The sequence below is a fragment of the Haematobia irritans genome, chromosome 2 (genome assembly GCF_050003625.1).
Source record: "Haematobia irritans isolate KBUSLIRL chromosome 2, ASM5000362v1, whole genome shotgun sequence".
NCBI lineage: Eukaryota > Metazoa > Arthropoda > Insecta > Diptera > Muscidae > Haematobia > Haematobia irritans.
In genome coordinates, this window is record NC_134398.1 from 177,181,750 (window position 1) to 177,202,223 (window position 20,474).

Sequence of the window (20,474 nt, forward strand, 5' to 3'; positions counted from 1 at the left end):
CAATTAAAATTTTGACATAATTTTCTATAGAAATAAAATTTTGACAAAATTTTCTATAGAAATAAAATTTTGACAATAAAAATTGAAATAAAATTTCGACAAAATTTGCTATAGTAATAAAATTTTGACAAAATTTTCTATAGAAATAAAATTTTGACAAAATGTTCAATAGAAATAAAATTTTGACAAAATTTTCTATAGAAATAAAATTTTGACAAAATGTTCTATAGAAATAAAAAACATCAAAAGAAGATTTATTTAAACTTTGTAGATTTTTGGTAACGAAAATTTTGTCAAAATTTTCTATAGAAATTAACTCTTGACAAAATTTTCTGTACAATTAAAATTTTGACAAAATTTTCTATAGAAATAAAATTTTGACAAAATTTTCTATAGAAATAAAATTTTGACAATATTTTCTATAGAAATAAAATTTTGACAAAATTTTCTATAGAAATAAAATTGTGGCAATATTTTCTATAGAAATAAAATTTTGACATTATTTTCTATAGAAATAAAATTTCGACAAAATTTGCTATAGAAATTTGGATTTTTTTAAATTTTTAAAGGCCTGTAATTATATAAATAAAAATAGTAAATAAATAAATTATAACAACAGCCGGGGGAAAATAGGTATTCGCATTTTATACAACTATATTGTATATATGGATATAACTTTTCGATATATCAACCAAATCAATATCTCTGACCCACACACTTTTTCTGGCCTGACTCAGTTATAGCCTATAAACGGAAAAAAATTGTCAGTTCAAAGAGAGACATTTGTTTATGATTTCTAAGAATTAATACTATTAACTAATTAATACACAATTATTTTTATCAAAACATTTTGTTAGTTATATGAAAGTGAAGAAGGAAAATTAGTAAAAAAAATTAAAATACATTACATATTCGAAATTGTAAGACATGCTTGGTTGTTTGCCCTTTTAAGATTTATGATAAAATCTCAATCAATCTATCGATTGAAAAAAACACAAATCCTAGAAAAATAATCAATTAAAATGTTAGTTCAATATCAAGTTATTTGGCTAAAACATAAATACACCAAAATACAAAATATTTTTTCTGTTTTTTTTTTTTTTCATAAAAACATTCATCGCAAATACAGCTAATCCAGCAAGTGCTCAGGTGTTCACAAAACATGCAATATTATTGCTGTTCTCTTTTGTACGATGACAAACGGCATTGCAATATTTCATCTACAACATTAGATTTTAGTTTTTATAGATTGCCCAAATTGTTAGGAAAACAGAAAATTACAACATTACGAAAATTTTTAGATTTTTTTGTTTTGATAAATTATGGGGGGTGAGGCAAAATTTTGCTTTTGTCTAAAATTCGTTTACCAGGTTGTATAAATAGTTGGTGGTGCCCACCTTCCACCAATGCAATTATTGGTGTAATTTCTAAATAAGGCACTCATGGATTCGGTGCCAGTTATTTGACCAATGGTCGATGGATTACGACGCATAACTTCGATGGCATCACGCATGGTTAATTTGGAATAGGTTTCAATGATTTTGGGTTCGGCTCCCTGTAAGAGAAAAGAAAATATTTAAATATAAAATTACATTTTAAAGCATAGCAATGTAATATAAATAAAAAAACAAAAGGGAGTCGAATAATTCCACACCATAGCATATGAGATTTTGTCAATTGGACGGATTCTTACTGATTTCAAGTACTTTTTTTTGATAATACTTACCTTAGGATCTCTCAACAATAGCGGACGAATGAAACGGTTGTCGAAACGTTTGAATTTATCACGCACATTATAATTGCCAGTTTTTCCAACAATATCCTCAATGCCAGCCATTAAGTGATCCATAAACTAAAAGCATTTAGAAAGGCAAAATAATGACTGTGTGTTTTCAAAATTGTGTATGGTGTGACTTACTCTTTCATGGATACGCTCATTCATGGTGGGCTTACGTTTGTTGGCTCGTTTCACATTTAGGATTTTCACCAATGGTTTTATTGTGATGCCTTGCAAGAACACGGTAAAGTATATCACAGCTATGGTAGTGGTAACAAACATATTCTTTTGAGGCACATGTTTTTCATCGATTAATAAGACAAGGGCAAATGCAACGGCACCACGTAAACCACCATAGGACATAACAAATTGATCGACACGTGATAATTTATGTAAACGGAAACGATTTGCCAGAGCCGAAAGAATGATGACTCCTGTGAGGGATGAAAGTTAAATATTAGACAACAAAAAAAAATTCAGTTTAAGTAAATACTGAAAAGAAACAATTTTTCGTAGTGATCATAACATTTTTGTGATGAAGTACAAATTTTTAGTATAGCAAAATATATTTTTTTGGAACCAATAAAAAACTTTAGATAATAGCAGTTCTTGCAGCTTGTTCAAGTTGACATCAATCTGGCTTCAGTGCATTTGAAAATCGTAGGAACCTATTTCAGCGTTTCACGCATTTCTCCCGATTAACGAAAGCTATGACAACATAATTTTATTTCTATAGAAAATTTTGTCAAAATTTTATTTCTATAGATTTTTTTAAATTGTATTTCTATAGACAATTTTGTCAAAATTTTATTTCTATAAAAAATTTTGTCAAAATTTCATTTCTAAAGAAAATTTTGTCAAAATTTTATTTCTAAAGACAATTTAGTGAAAATTTTATTTCTACAGAAAAATTTTTCAAAATTTTATTTCTATAGAAAATTTTATCAAAATTTTATTTCTATAGAAATTTTGTTAAAATTTTATTTCTATAGAAATTTTTTAAAATTTATATATGTTATAATGAAAAATGATATATAATCTTGAGTTTCCTATTTTATAGCATTAGTCATCGTGCTTCAAATGGTTTTAGGTCCTATGCACTTTTTTTAAAAGCGCATTAAATTCAAATTTTCAATGCAAATTTTTAATGTTCCAAATCGCAGATGAAATTGTTAGAATAGTGGCTAATTTTACAGTTTGAGAGTCACAGGAACTCCAACTGGTCTTGGGTTGAGATTCTTCCTTAATGCATCCTATACATTAATAAGTCCAAATCGATCCTCATATTTTTGATGTATTAATAGTGATTGTTGGGATATTTGCTAGTTTTACAGTTTGATTGTCATCGTGTTTTAAATGATTTTAGGTCTTATTCTCCTTTGTTGGACTTAATTATTCAATAGCTGCATAGTTGCTAGTTTTACAGTTAAAGAGCCACCGTGGATTAATAATTAGCATGTCCGTCTTGCATTTAAAGGGTCATGGGTTTAATCCCAGTTTCGGGGATAATCCACCACTGAAAATTTTTTCTCTCTCTCAGTAATGCTGGTGACATTTCTGAGCGTTTCATAGCTTCTCAAGGAGGTTTCACCGCATTGTGGAACGCCGTTTGGAGTCAGTTATAAAAGGAGGTACTTTGTCATTGAGCTAAACATAGAATCAGGCAGCACTCAGTGATAAGACAGAAGTTTACCACTGTGGTATCACAATGGACGAAATAGTCTAAGTGAGCCTGAAATATCGGGCTGCCACTATACTTATCCTAACCTAACCTAGTTTAACAGTTTGAGAATCACCGGTATTTTAAAACGTTTTTGGGGTTGGTAGATAGATAGAAAATTTTGTGAACATTTTTTTTCTATAGATAATTTTGTTAAAATGTTATTTCTATAAAAAATTTTTGCAAAAATGTTATTTCTATAGAAAATTTTGTCAAAATCTTATTTCTATAGAAAATTTTGTCAAAATTTTATTTCTATAGAAAATTTTGTTAAAATTTTATTTCTATAGAACACTTTGTCAAAATTTTAATTTTATAAAAAAATTTTTCAAAATTTTATTCCTATAGAAAATTTTATCCATTTTTTTTTTCTATAGAAAATTTTGTCAAAATTTTATTTCTATAGATAATTTTTTCTATAGAAATAAAATTTTTTTAAAATTTTGTTAAAATTTTATTTCTATAGAAAATTTGTGGAGTACCTCTTCGTTTGAGGGGATTATTTTGCAAAATCTACCAAAACATATACAATTCAACCAATCTACCAAACCGTAAACAATCTACCATTTTGGTAGAATTTTACCAACTGTGGCAACCGTGGTTGTAGCCCCTTGGAATCATCAATGTCCAGTTGGAAAGAAAAAAACGAGGTGTCTCCACTGTGAAAAGTTGATGATAGCATCAATTCGGGTATTTATCCTGAATTTACGGGGGCATCAGCAATCTGATCCCTCTAGGCAATAGCTTCACTAACCGGTGGTGGCTTTTCTCCAAGAAAAACTGGAAATGACCTTCTGACCGGCGTCTGCATGTGCTCTCAAAGCTAACCTCCAAAACCTGGCATAATTGAGGCGATATACCTCATTGAACTTTACCCGTAGCTGATAGGTGACTCAATGCCGCAGGTAATATCGGTTTTTGGCATCGAAGCTCTTGGCAATCCGCAGTGTAGTAGTCTCCACCGCGCCACCAAACGTATGATGTATTTTATGGATAGTAAAATAGATTTCTGGATTTTCGTATCATCAAAAACAATCTTCAGTTTCAGACCTTCCAGAACTGTATGTGCCTGCATACAAAAAACAAATTTTCTGATTCAATCACGAAATTAATTGATCCACTTAATTTTTTAATTGATGTGTCTTCAATCACAGAAATGAGAGTATCAATTAAAAAATTAATTAAAAGTCTATTAAAAAATTTATCCAATTGATCCAATTAAAAAATTATTTAATACTATTATTTTTTTGTGGTTGATTTTTGTTTCAATTAAAAATATGTTGAATCAATTAAATTTTTAATTGAATATTTTTTAAAACTTCTTGAAGCTCCGTTAGTGCTATGTACAAATCTGTCATCTTGCCTATATATTCCAGATGCTAGTTAGAAATGCTAAAAATTTTTCATTTTTTTTATTTACTTTCTTTTAACTGGGAGTTAAAGTCTAACGGAGCTACATGAAAATGGCCGTAAGACTTTAATTGGAAAAATGTTCCTGGAATTTTTTTCTGTGTGGTGATCACATCCATTCTCTCTTACATTGCCAATCAGATGTGCGCCTAATGGGGGGTTCCTTCTGAAAATTAACTTTATGGGGATCGCTATCCTGAGCACGTCACTCAGGTGATTTACCTCGCTTCACTTTATCAGTAGCTGGTAGGTGAAGGAGGAACCGTGCGTTCTCCCTCACTGCAAATATTTTGAAATCAATGCCGCAGCTGTTTTCCTGTTTTTTCTTTATTTTGTATCCCAGCTCGTGGCAATCCGCTGGATAGTATTCTCCACTGCGCCACCAAACGTACACAAAAAAAATTTTGATTCAATAACAAAATTCATTGATCCAATTAATTTTGTAATTGAAATATCTTCAATCACAGTCACATACTATTAAGTTTTGTGATTGATTTTTTTTTTTTTCTTTTCAATTAAAAAATTTGTTGAAATTACTAATTGAATATTTTTTAAAACTCTATTAAGACTGTACTTGGAAAAAATTTCGTGAATTTTGTTTTCTGTGTATCGACCGTTTCGAACCTGTCATGTGTGCCGATTTTTAACACCGTGACAATCATCTCAAATTTTCGGATGGAATTTTAAAGGAGATGTGGAAGAAACGACATCCATTATTGCGGGAATTCCAACATTTCAGTTGGGTCTTCGAAAGTTTTGAGGCATATTGTCTATGTGCTCTAGGATCTTCGTAGCATGACCATTTAGGTCTAATTACCTTAGAGCTTTCGGTTGCTTTTATCACCTGCATTACATTCTCCGGTCTGATTAAGACAGTGGACTCTCTCGCTCATTCTGAGCACAGAAAATACCACACAGCGATATTATTGATAAGGGAACGACCAATCAACTCATGGGTCCTTAAGAGAGCAACCACAGTGCAATGGTTAGCATGTCAACCAGTTTCGGACGAACACAAATGGACATATGGATATATACTCCGTGCTCTATCATCTTCGTAGCAAAGTCATCTAGGCCCAATTGCTTTATAGCTTCACTCTACCTTTATCGCATGGATGGCATTCTTCGGCCTGATTAAGGCAGGGGACTCTTTCTCAGAGTACAGCTAATAATCGGAGCACAGCGTCCAGACAAATTATGGTAGAGTCCTTAACATAGTTGTCCTTATAGTCTGAAGCAAATCTTCTTAGCCTTATGTCTGCACGAACAATATTTTATGATTTACTGATTTAACTCCCTTACCACGACCATAATTTTTTACCTGCAACTATGCTACTTTTTTAACTACTAAATAAATTTTTTTGTTTTGCTTAATACAAATGTTATGATCACTACAAACAATTTTAATGTTCACCAAGTTAGATAGTCAAATTATATACACACCTATCACTCTAAATACTGAACAAAATAGAATGGTCAATAAGACAAACCATGTATTCCAAACATGATTATTATTGACAGTAGCAACACCCAAGAACATAAAGATAATTGTTTCAGAGGAACTTGATAACATTTTCAAAGCATATTTTACAGTAGTATGGGATTTCTGAGAGATATTGGACTCAACATAATTTTTCATGGTAATACCGCAGAATGTAATACTGGAAAAGAAAACAAATGCAATTTTTCAAAATAAATAAATTTTTTAGCAAAAAAAACGCTATTTTAACTTACGCCAAAATACCACTCATATGGAATATTTCCGCATTCAAATAGGCCAAATATGCCATCACAAATATGAAGATTGGTTCAATAACACGTACATGATCTGTGAAACGTGTCACTAAACCCGTTAGGAAGCCCCAAATTATACCTAAAGAAAGGATAACAAAGATAATGATTAGCAAAATTTATTTGAATTTTAAAGAAATTTAATACATACCAATAACCGTACCACCAATGGCCACAACAAAGAATGATCCTACCCCATTGACAACATCCTGGGCTATTATCTCTGATATACCAATTTCATTATAAACTTCCATCATGTGATACATAACAACCTAAATGGAAAAGAATATACATAAATAATTAATTGGTGTAATAAAATTCGATATTGGCATATATATTTGATTTTAAATTAAATTCGATATCACGGGTTGCCACAGTTAATAGAATTCTACCAAAAATTGTAGCTTTTTTACTCTTTGGTAGATTGGTAGAATTCTTGATGTTTTGGTACAGAAATAACATTTTAACAAGATTTTCTATAGGGATAACATTTTGACAAATTTTTCTACAGAAATAAAAATTTGAGAAAATTTTCTATAGAAATAACATTTTGAAAAAATTTTCTATAGAAATAAACTTTTGACAAAATTTTCTATAGAATTAAATTTTTGACAAGATTTTCTATAGAAATATAATTTTTGAGAAGATTTTCTATAGAAATAAAATTTTTGACACGATTTTCTATAGAAATAACATTTTGACAAACCTTTCATAGAAATATAATTTTGGCAAAATTTTCTATGGGAATAAAATTTTGACAAAATTTTCTATAGAAATAAAATTTTTGACAAGATTTTTTAGAAATAAAAATTTTACAAACCTTTCGATAGACATAAAATTTTGACAAAATTTTCTATAGAAATAAAAATTTGAGAAAATTTTCTATAGAAATAAAATTTTTCGAAAATTTTCTATATAAATAAAATTTTAACAAGATTTTCTATAGGGATAACATTTTGACAAATTTTTCTATAGAAATAAAATTTTGCCAAAGTTTTCTATAGAAATAAAATTTTGAGAAACTTTTCTATAGAAATAAAATTAAAAAAAAATTAAATAGAAATAAAAATTTGAAAAAATTTTCTAGAGAAATAAAATTTTTACAAAATTTTCTGCAGAAATAAAATTTTTGACAAGATTTTCTTTAGAAATAAAAATTTGACAAACCTTTCTATAGAAATTAAATTTTGACAAAATTTTCTATAGAAATAAAAATTTGAGAAAATTTTCAATAGAAATAAAAATTTGCGAAAATGTTCTACCGAAATAAAATTTGGAGATAATTTTCTATAGAAATAAAATTAAAAAAAAAATTAAATAGAAATAAAAATTTGAGAAAATTTTCTACAGAAATAAAATTTTGACAAAATTTTCTACAGAAATAAAATTTTTGACAAGATTTTCTTTAGAAATAAAAATTTGACAAACCTTTCTATAGAAATTAAATTTTGACAGAATTTTCTATAGAAATAAAAATTTGAGAAATTTTTCTATAGAAATAAAATTTTGCGAAAATGTTCTATATAAATAAAATTTTAACAAGATTTTCTATAGGGATAACATTTTGACAAATTTTTCTATAGAAATAAAATTTTGCGAAAATTTTCTACCGAAATAAAAATTTGAGAAAATTTTCTATAGAAATGAAAATTTAAGAAAATTTTCTATAGAAATAAAATGTTGACAAAATTTTCTATAGAAATAAAATGTTGACAAAATGTTCTATAGAAATAAAATTACAAAAAAAAATCTATAGAAATAAAATTTTGACAAAATTTTCTATAGAAATAAAATTTTGACAAAATTTTCTATAGAAATACAATTTTGAGAAAATTTTCTATAGAAATGAAAATTTGAGAAAATTTTCTATAGAAATAAAAATTTGAGAAAATTTTCTATAGAAATAAAATTTTGCGAAAATTATGGGAAAAAATTATATATGGGAAATTATATATGGGATGAATTGGGGAAGAACCTCAACCCCAAAGACCTTTTAAAATAACGGTGATTCTCAAACTGTAAAACTAGGTTAGGTTAGGATAGGTATAGTGGCAGTCCGATATTTCGGGCTCATTTATACTATTCGTCCATTGTGATACCACAGTGGTAAACTGCTGCCTTATCACTGAGTGCTGCCCGATTCTGTGTTTAGCTCAATGACAAAGGACCTCCTTTCATAACCGACTCCAAATGGCGTTCCACAATGCGATGAAACCTCCTTGAGAAGGTTTGAAACACTCAGAAATGTTACCAGCATTACTGAGAGGGGATAATCCACCACTGAAAAAATTGTTGCTGTTAGGTCCAAACTGGCATTGAACCCATGACCCCTTAAAATGCAAGACGGGCTTGCCAACCATTGAACTGCGGTAGCTCCCTAACTGTAAAACTAGCAACTATAGCAACTATTTAATCTGTAATTTGGAATACTGAAAAATGTTCATTGACAATTTGAATTTAAGGCACATTTAAAGAATGTGAATAGGACCTAAAATCGTTTGAAACACGACAACTATCAAACTGTAAAACTCACAAACGTTCCAACTATCACTATCATTAAGGAAGAATCTCAACCCAAGACCAGTTGTTCCTGTGACTCTCAAACTGTAAAATTAGCCACTATTCTAACAATTTCATCTGCGATTTGGAACATTAGAAAAATTTCATTGAAAATTTGAATTTAACGCGCTTTTAAAAAAAGTGCATAGGACCTAAAACCATTTGAAGCACGATGACTATCAAACTATAAAACTGGCTAATACCCAATAATCACTGTTAATATCGTCAAAAATATGACGGTCGATTTAGACATATTCCAGCAAAAAATGCTTCAGAAGTAAGAGTTTAGTTGCGCTTTTTGGTATAAATTAAAGTAGGTAGTACATCCACACTGCATGTATCGGTGGCAATAACGTAAACGAGTAATCAAACAAGTTTATGATCATTCGTTTACGTTATTGCAACCAATTCTGCTGCTGTTTTCCTTCATACCAACAATGCTATAAAATAGGATACTCAAGATTATATATCATTTCTGAACAATATTGCTATTAAAATGAGCAATTATATCAGCGCTATGTAGAAGCTTCTCTAAATCGGGACATCGACCACAAAAATCAGCGCTGGTTCGGTTGTATTGTAAGCAGTTAGGACTGCCTCTCTCCCTTACAGTCCTGCTGAAATATTGCTCCATTTTTTGCCGGGCTTAATGTAAGGTAGGCATGAATCAAAAATCTCAACCCAAGAACATTTGCAACCACTATCAAACTATAAAATTACCAATTATTCCAACTATTTCGTATTTCAAATAGAGTTGAATTCAAATATTTTTCTCATTTTTTTTTAATTTTATTTTTATATTTCATATGTATATATTTTATTGCAATCTACCCTACTATTATTGATAATGAAACAATAGTGAAAATTTTTTTGTTTTCACTGACTTCTGTTTTAGCTGCTATTTAATTTATTTCTCCTGCGAAACCACATTTCCTCAAATGTCATCTTTTGTATGATATCAAATCGTTTCAATTCAATTTCAATCATATGACGGCAAAATCAATCGAAATTGATTTCATAAATCGAAACGACTGGAACAAAAAAAAAAATTCACATATAAATTGATTTTTGTTCATTGAATTCAAACAACATTTGAATGTCATCGAGCTGATGTTCCCAAGAATGTTAAATAATGAAAGATTCAATAGATTTTTTTACTATATACCTACTCGTATTGTTACAAACAGTGATGGATGGATATGTTTTAAGTGAATGAAAGAAGGTATGTTTGTAAGGGTTTGCCAAAAATATCAATTAAAGAGACAAAGAAATTCCTAATTTAAATTTAAGTTAAAATTGTCTTCAGAAATTATTCATAAATTTTGGTTTTTGCGCATTTATTCCACTCTTGGGTAGTCTTCATCAAAATGCTTCCATCTGCCATTTTCCTGCTCATTCATACGTATCTCTATAACCGCACAATTGGTAATTATGATGAGGACAAATGAAAATGTCCTCATCATAATTACCAATAAACCACATTTAAAGCAACTTAATGCCATTGTCACCACTTGGGTCCAGATGGCATAAATCGATAGTGATTGACTGACAGCGAAGCAGTAATAACCAATATCTCCATCATAAATGTCATTTAACCTTCATTTGTTTTTAGATCTCTTTCAGTACCACTTTGTGGTCACAATCATTATCATTCGTACAATCACCACTTACCGTAACAGCATCATTGAGTAGTGATTCTCCAAAGACCACAATATAGAGAATTTCATTGACATGGATTTCTTCAAAGACAGCCAATACAGCAACAGGATCCACAGCCGAGATTAAAGAGGCAAATATGAATATATCCAAAAATCTAGGGGTGTCTTCAGGAGCTCCAAAAATTCCAGCTATGCCACAGGCATATAAAGATCCACCTATGATTGAAGAATAAAATTTAATGAAAAGTATTAGATAAGTCATAGATACAGGCAATGCAAAAAATATTTTTTTGTTTTTGGGCAGCAAGGTCATAGTAATCAATCAATAGAAATTTCAATAACAAATAGAGAAAATTTCTATGGATGGGTGTCTTGTCAAATTGAGTTATATATTTGCAAAGTGATTTATTTGCGTCACCATCATCTAAGGTTTCCTAGGCAAAAAGTTTCAATCACGAACAGGATAATCATATTCCCATTTTGAATATGGTATTTATTTAGGTGGTTTACTCACCCCCATACACAGCGAAGAGAATAGAATTCATTGGAATCCTAAAACATATCCATATACAGTAGTATATTAGGGTGTATTGAAAATTTTGTCAAAATTTTATTTCCAGAGAAAATGTTGCCAATATTTTATTTCTATAGAAAATTTTTTAAAAATTTTATTTTTATAGAAAATTTTGTAAAAATTTTATTTCTATAGAAAATTTTGTACAAATTTTATTTCTATGGAAAATTTTGTAAAAATTTTATTTCTATAGAAAATTTTGTAAAAATTTTATTTCTATAGAAAATTTTGTCAAAATTTTATTTCTATAGAAAATTTTGTCAAAATTTTACTTCTATAAAGGTTATGTTAGGTTTGGTTAAAGTGGCAGCCCGATTAAGTTTCAAGCTCACTTAGGGCGTTTTCGTTTCGCAAAAAATATGTTGCCTTGGTGTTACACTACTTTTTCCCTCATTGTATTTTTGCCCAAATGATAGTGTCATTCCAAAGTTATTATTAATTCATAACATTTTGAGAGATACATGATCCAAAATTTATGACAGTGTTTTTCGTGTGTGACAATCTATTACGAGAATGTTGCACCTTTTTTCCCAATCGAAATCGCCATTAGACTATTCAGTCCATTGTGATACCACATTTAACTAAAAGTACCTATTACATATGGGCACTTCTAGTTTTAACCACTGAACCTTCACTATTATTTTCTTTTGTTGAACCAACCAGATTGTTCCAAAAACATTAACAGACTTAAGTTAACGTTTTCCAGATCCGCCAGTAATCTAAAGCTATATGCCCCTAAAATTTGCTTACGCCTTACACGAAATGCAGGACACTCACACAAGAGGTGTTTAATTGATTCCTTTTCCTCTCCTTTTCATGACAGCTCATACAGTAGTCATTATACTTCGCACCAATAGTTTTTGCAAATTCGCCTATCAGGCAGCGACCCGTTATAGCAGATATCAGAAGTGATATCTGACGTCTTGAGAACACTAGCATATCTAGTGTGCGGTTCAAGTTTAAATGGAACCATATTTGCTTGGTGTCGTTTCTCCCATCAAACATTTGCCATCATGACAGCCTTCTCACGCAGTAAGAGCTACCTGCAAGACAAAGACATACCAACAGATTCTAGTTCCTAGCCTTGCTAACTCATCTGCTTCCCAGTTCCCCGGTATGTTCCTATGGCCAGGCACCCTTTATTAGGTGAATATAAAACATTTTGTCAAAATTTTATTTCTATAGAAAATTTTGTCACAATTTTATTTCTATAGAAAATTTTCTAAAAATTTTACGTCCATAGAATTTTTTTTTTAATTTAATTTCTATAGACAATTTAAAAAAAAAAATTATTTCTACAGACAATTTTTTAAAAATTTCATTTCTGTAGAAAATTTTGTCAAAATTTCATTTCTATAGAAAATTTTGTCAAAATTTTATTTCTATAGAAAATTTTATCAAAATTTTTTTTCTATAGAAAATTTTGTCAAAATTTTATTTCAATAGAAATTTTTGTCAAAATTTTATTTCTATAGAAAATTTTTTAAAAATTTTATTTCTATAGAAAATTTTATCACAATTTTATTTCTATAGAAAATTTTTGTCAAAATTTTCTAAAAATTTTACGACTATAAAAATTTTTTAAAAATTTTATTTCTATAGAAAATTTTTTAAAAATTTTATCAAAATTTTATTTCTATAGAAAATGTTGTCAAAATTTTTTTCAATAGAAAATTTTGTCAAAATTTTATTTCCATAGAAAATTTTGTCACAATTTTATTTCTATAGAAAATTTTTGCAAAATTTTATTTCTATAGAAAATTTTTGTCAAAATTTTATTTCTAGAGAAAATTTTCTAAAAATTTTACGACTATAAAATTTTTTTAAAAATTTTATTTCTATAGAAAATTTTTTAAAAATTCTATTTCTATAGAAAATTTTTTAAAAATTTTATTTCTATAGAAAATTTTGTCAAAATTTTATTTCAATAGAAATTTTTGTCAAAATTTTATTTCTATAGAAAATTTTATCAAAATTTTATTTCTATAGATAATTTTATCAAAATTTTATGTCTATAGAAAATTTTGTCAAAATTTCTTTCAATAGAAAATGTTGTCACAATTTTATTTCTATAGAAAATTTTTGCAAAATTTTATTTCTATAGAAAATTTTTGTCAAAATTTTATTTCTAGAGAAAATTTTCTAAAAATTTTACGAATTTTGTACAAATTTTATTTCTACAGAAAATTTTGTCAAAACTTTATTTCTATAGAAAATTTTTGCAAGATTTTATTTCTATAGAAAATTTTTGTCAAAATGTTATTTCTAGAGAAAATTTTGTAAAAATTTTACGACTATAGAAAAATTTTTAAAAATTTTATTTCTATAGACAATTTTTTTAAAAAATTTATTTCTACATACAATTTTTTAAAAAATTTATTTCTACAGACAATTATGTAAAAATTTTATTTCTATAAAAATTTTTTTAAAAATTTTATTTCTATAGAAATTTTTTTAAAAATTTTATTTCTATAGAAAATTTTATCTAAATTTTATTTCCATAGAAAATTTTGTCAAAATTTTATTTCAATAGAAGTTTTTATCAAAATTTTATTTCTATAGAAAATTTTGTCAAACTTCTATTTCTATCGAAAATTTTGTCAATTTTTTTTTTTCAACAGAAAATTTTGTCAAAATTTTATTTCTAAAGAAAATTTTGTCACAATTTTATTTCTATAGAAAATTTTTGCAAAATTTTATTTCTATAAAAAATTTTTGTCAAAATTTTATTTCTAGAGAAAATTTTCTAAAAATTTTACGACTATAAAAATTTTTTAAATATTTTATTTCTGCAGACAATTTTGTAAAAATTTTATTTCTATAGAAAATCTTTTAAAAATTTTATTTCTGTAGAAAATTTTTTAAAAATTTTATTGCTATAGAAAATTTGGTGACAATTTTATTTATATCGAAAATTTTTGAAAAATTTTATTGCTATAGAAAATTTTGTCAAAATTTAATTTCTATAGAAATATTTGTCAAAATTTTATTTCTATAGAAAATTTTATCAAAATTTTATTTCTATAGAAAATTTTGTCAAAATTTTATTTCAATAGAAAATTGTGTCAAAATTTTATTTCTATAGAAAATTATGTCAAAATTTTTTTTATAGAAAATTTTCTCAAAATTTTATTTCTATAGAAAATTTTGTCAAAATTGTATTCCCATAGAAAATTTTGTAAAAATTTTATTTTTATAGAAAATTATGTCAAAATTTTATTATTATAGAACATTTTATCAAAATTTTAGTTCTATAGAAAATTTTGTAAAAATTTTATTTCTATAGAAAATTTTGTCAAAATTTTGTTTCTATAGAAAATTTTGTAAAAATGTTATTGCTATAGAAAATTTTGTCAAAATGTTATTGCTATAGAAAATTTTGTCAAAATTTAATTTCTATAGAAAATTTTCTTAAAATTTTATGTCTATAGAAAATTTTGTCAAAAAAAAATTTTTTTATAGAAAATTTTCTCAAAATTTTATTCCTATAGAATATTTTGTCAAAATTCTATTTCTATAAAAAATTTTGTCAAAATTTTATTTCTATAGAAAATTTTGTCAAAATTTTAGTTCCATGAAAAATTTCATGGAAATTTTATTTCTATATAGAAAATTTTTGCTAAAATTTTATTTCGTTAGAACATTTTGTCTCAATTTTACTTCTATCGAAAATTTTACAACAATTTTATATCTAAAGAAAATTTTGTCAAAATTTTATTTATATAGAAAATTTTGTCAAAATTTTATTTATATAGAAAATTTTGTCAAAATTTTGTTTATATAGAAAATTTTGTCAAAATTTTATTTCCATAGAAAATTGGTTCAAAATTTTTAATTCTATAAAAAAAAATTATTTCTATAGAAATTTTTCAAAGGTTTATATCTACAGAAAATTTTCTCAAAAAAATTTTTTATAGAAAAATTTTCTCAAAATTTTATTTCTATAGAAAATTTTGTCCAAATTTTTTTCTATAGAAAATTTTGTCAAAATTTTATTTCTATAAAAAATTTTGTCAACTTGTTTTTTCTATAGAAAATTTTGTCAACATGTTTTTTCTATAGAAAATTTTGTCAAAATTTTATTTCTATAGAAAATTTAGTTAAAATTTTATTTCTATAGAAAATTTCGTCCAAAAATTTTCTCGAATTTAATTTTTTATAAAAAATTTATTAGACATGTAATTTAATTCAAATTCATTTTATATATTATTTTCTATTTTAAAAAGTTATTTAATTTGCGAATAATTGTAAATACATATATATCTACTTTACGCTTTTTTATTTATCAGCACTATTTGGTTTCATGGAAAAAAATCATAACTAGTCCATGTTTGTAATGACGCATTTAATCACGTTTTCTACCACTGCGTTAGTATTCAAATCACATTACCACAAACAGCATCATCGTAAATAATCGTCATTGCTATGCCTTAAGAATATCGGTAAAAGAAGACATTATCATCAGCATCACTATGGGTTACCAAGAAATGAAACGCAAAAACGGATAGTGGGTTGTCTTCTTAAGATGAAGATATAACAGTGACCCTAAGTATGTCAATAACATTCATGTTTAACTATCATAAGCTTAACAAAGAGTATGGCGTGGCATGACAATTTTCCCAGAATCCTATGGTAGCATCAATCATTGAAAACATATTACCTAGACATATAAATAATGGACATAGAACTTTTAGTTTATTTCAAGATTTTCGCAGTAATTTTTCTATCCTCCATTGAAGGATGGGGGTGTATTAATCGGGTTTGGTATTGCCTTATTTCGTTTAGGATGGACTTCCTAGGCAAACTAACGAGGTGTCTGTTTGTTATAGACAGCAGATCGAAAACAATGTCCTCTCCATTGACATGTCACAAAAGTGTCAAAAGCACGAAGGGCACTCGAATTTAAACGTGAATAGAGTATCAGCCAAACCGAATCACATTTACATATAGGTTAAGTTATATTAGTTAAAGTTAGATTAGATTATATCCTACTTTAGGATCACTTAGACAAATAGTACATTATTTTTATTTTTTGTACTTCCTTCTCTAATGACGTTTGTATTTGATACCATACCATCCAGCAAATATATGACATACGATTAGTGTCATTTTTCTAGCTGGCCTATAATTACACTTAATAAATTTTAAATAATTCCATTAGGAAATGTGATAATTACCACCACAGTTTAAACACAGATTATTACGGATCATTAATTTTTATGGCATTTCATTCATCAATGTCTCTATGTGGAGACCCCCGGTGTTCATTCATTGTCAAGGTTTAGTGTTATAACTTAATTACTCTTCATATATATGTGAGCATGTGTGAGAGAGAATGGGGACATTTCAGTCAATATTCAATAGTTGTAGATTTTAGTACTAAAGCTAATCACTCCCTTATCCTCTATTTCTCCCAAACGTACTCTCTTCTCTAAATCTTTTAGAGTGTGTGAATATATCTCACCTAACAATCTAAGGTGAGTTATCTTCACATGTGACGAAAATAAAATATGGTTATTAACTTAAATTATAGTGGATATGTTAATCAAATGGTGTGTTTATAACTCAATCTCACACCACACACACACTCACACATATACGTAATATATGTATGGGCAACCCATAAGTTACAAAGAGCATAGTTAATAAGGCCTAAGCATAAGGTGAGTGTAAGAGAATGTATGAAAGAGCTGATGCTTATATCATTTGGGTCAGGCCATGAGAAGTGTGACATAGGGGTTTTGGGATTTGGACCTTTTATTGATATATTGAAAGGTTGTGATCTAATATAAAATTGTGGCAAAAATAAAGGTAAAAATTCGATTTCAAAATAGAAAATTTCACAAATTTTTCGATTTATCTACATTAAAATTCTATATCAACTCAAAAACGATTCAATATATTTGCAAAATTCTGTTTTTGAATAAAATGGGGGAAAATGAAAAATGAAGTGAAATGAAAATGAAATTCCTGCGGTTTTTGTTGCAATTTGAAAAGGGAAATTTTCAGATATGTTGCATTTTATAAAATTCCTCAATAAATATGCGTTATTTTAAGAATAAAATTGGAAAATAAACGACACCGAGAAAAAAGTTTACAGAAATAGATTTTGAATATAACATTTGCATTTTAAGTATATAGCACCAGCAAGATAAGTAATCAGCCAGCCTTATATCAAAATACACAGAAAAAAATTTCCGTAGTTAAACTAACACTAAATTTAACTTATTTTTATTGGAAAAAAATTATTTGCTAGTAGTTAAATTTTATTATTTTTTCGAAATTTTCTACAGCATAATGAAATCTTACTTTTTTTAAGTATGTCTCAAAAATTTTATGAATTAAACGTGGGTATAAAGTTCAATGACCGTACACATAAGTTCAATATGAACTAAAGCAAACGAAGATTTTCGTATGATTCCCAAAAATAGTAAGAATGAACTACTGTATGGTTAAAATGGTGATGATTTGGCGCCAATGATTTTCATCTTTACTTTTAGTTCATTTTTTCTTCTATTAGAGGATGTAATTTCGTGAACTGCAGTTAAAAAGTACAAAAGGGCATTAAATTTTCCTGATTTTAACAACGCTTTGTGGAAATCTCAAAATGTGGAGTAAAATTTAGTTCAATTTTCATTCTTCCTATAAAACAGTTCACTTTTTTTCGGTGTATAGGAAATTTGATATTCTTTTAAAAACAGAAAAAAAGAAAAAGTGATATTTTCAAAAACACTCGGAGATAACATAATTTTAGAACATAAATAATTTTATTAAGGACACTTTAAAGCCTATACTCAACAAAACCGGGTGTTTTTATCTGTTAAATTGAGTTCAGAAGAATTCAAAGTTGCCGAATTGTACAATTTTAAAATTGCAACAACAACAACCACGAGAATTATATTTTAATTTTTGGTACAACCTTCATCATTTCTGAAATTTGCTATTTTGAAATTGCAACAACAATAACCGAGGGAATTTCATTTTCATGTCACTCAAATTTACATTGAGACGTTTTAAGAATTTTAATTTAGAAAAATCGAAAAGTTTCTCAAAATTTCTATTTTGAAATTGATACAAACAACCACGATAAATTTATTCTCTTTTTTGGTACAATTTTATATATGGGCATAACCTTTCGCAATATCGACGAAAGTTCAAGATCGCATTTATAGAATGATCACTTATTTAAATTAACAAAGAAATTGTCAGTGATAATAAAAAGTTGAGATAAGATGACCGAGGCACGACAAGACTCCCAGACTGACTTTTTAATAGTGTAAGAAATTACTCTGGGGATAATTTTGGACTCTTTTCAAATGTTTCAGGATTCATTCCGAAAAGAAATGAACAGACTGATTAATCAGAGTATATTTCGAAACAACGAATCGCGTATCGACCCAATTTTCGGCTTCCTCATAAGAACAAAAAAGCTGTTCTGCGAGGTAATGATACATTTATCACAAGTGGTAATCAGAAGGAGCAATATCTGGGCTATATGGATGAGATAGGACTTCATCTTTGAGGGTTCCAAATAAGTTTTTTTTTAGAAATAAAATGTTGGCAAAATTTTCTATAGTAATAAAATTTTGACAGCATTTTCTATAGAAATATACTTTTGACAAAATTTTCTATAGAAATAAAATTTTGACAAAATTTTCTATAGAAATAAAATTTTGACAAAATTTTTATAGAAATAAAATTTTGACAAAATTTTTATAGAAATAAAATTTTGACAAAAATTTCTATAGAAATAAAATTTTGACAAAATTTTCTATAGAAATAAAATGTTGACAAATAAAATTTTGACAAAATTTTCTATAGAAACAAAACTTTGACAAAATTTTCTATAGAAATAAAATTGTGACAAAATTTTCTATAGAAATAAAATGTTGACAAAATTTTCTATAGAAATAATATTTTGACAAAATTTTCTATAGAAATAAAATTTTAACAAAATGTTTTATAGAAATAAAATTTTGACAAAATTTTCTATAGAAATAAAATTTAATCTAATTATACAATTTTGACAAAATTTTCTATAGAAATAAAATTTTGACAAATTTTTTAAAGATATAAAATTTTGACAAAATTTTTATAGAAATAAAATTTCGATGAAATTCTCTATAGAAATAAAATTTCGATGAAATTTTCTATAAAAAGAAAATTTTGAAAAATTTTCTATGGAAATAAAAATTTGGCAAAAATTTTTATAGAATTAAAATCTTAACAAAATTTTGTATAGAAATAAAATTTTGACAATATTTTCTATAAAAATAAAATTTTTATTGTTGTTTTTGATTTCAGCTTAAAACCATGCATTGACTAAACTACAAGTGTAGCTTAACCAACAGAAGAAAAGTATGCTTGTCAAATTTATTTGGACAAAGCCCTATAGACTGCAAGACGGTTGGATGTAAAGCTGTTTCGGAATTACCACATTCCTCATCAGCATCCTCTACTTGCAGCAAAACTATCAACCAATTATCAGAATAAATTCGGGTAATTCACTCAACCCAAAGTGAACTACACTTGAACATCCCAAAAAAAAGGTTTTTGATAGTCGGCGTTGCCTAATAAGCATTTTTCTTTTCATTTACCAAAGTCAAATCATCGATTTGAGTGCAACTGGCTGGGTTTGTTTTGGGCGTGATTCCTCTATCTTCATCCGTTTTTTTTTTGTTTTTTTGTTATATACATAAAATTTTGACAAAATTTTCAATAGAAATAAAATGTTGACAAAATTTTCTATAGAAATACAATTTTGACAAAATTTTCTATAGAAATAAAATTTTGATCAAATTTTCTATAGAAATAAAATTTTGATCAAATTTTCTATAGAAATAACATTTTGACAAAATTTTCTATAGAAATAAAATTTTGACAAAATTTTCTACAGAAATAAAATTTTGACAAAATTTTCTATAGAAATAAAATTTCGATGAAATTTTCTATAGAAATAAAATTTTGACAAAATTTTCTATAGAA

The 20,474-nt window shown here is 27.0% G+C and overlaps 1 protein-coding gene across 20 annotated transcripts in view; it reads right to left on the reverse strand.

The window, feature by feature from the left end:
• Positions 1-20,474, reverse strand: part of Nhe2 (Na[+]/H[+] hydrogen exchanger 2) — a 169,501-nt gene that overhangs the window by 81,835 nt on the left and 67,192 nt on the right. For 14 of the 20 annotated variants that reach the window (XM_075296921.1, XM_075296910.1, XM_075296915.1 and 11 more), the window contains exons 4-10: positions 10,929-11,131; positions 6,850-6,970; positions 6,642-6,780; positions 6,351-6,568; positions 1,919-2,211; positions 1,727-1,852; positions 1,368-1,555 (exon numbers count right to left, since the gene is read on the reverse strand). In XM_075296921.1, the coding sequence (XP_075153036.1) occupies positions 1,368-1,555; positions 1,727-1,852; positions 1,919-2,211; positions 6,351-6,568; positions 6,642-6,780; positions 6,850-6,970; positions 10,929-11,131 (1,288 nt within the window). The remainder of the gene's footprint in view (positions 1-1,367; positions 1,556-1,726; positions 1,853-1,918; positions 2,212-6,350; positions 6,569-6,641; positions 6,781-6,849; positions 6,971-10,928; positions 11,132-20,474) is intronic. The other 6 variants (XM_075296924.1, XM_075296913.1, XM_075296920.1 and 3 more) reach the window with 1 other exon arrangement.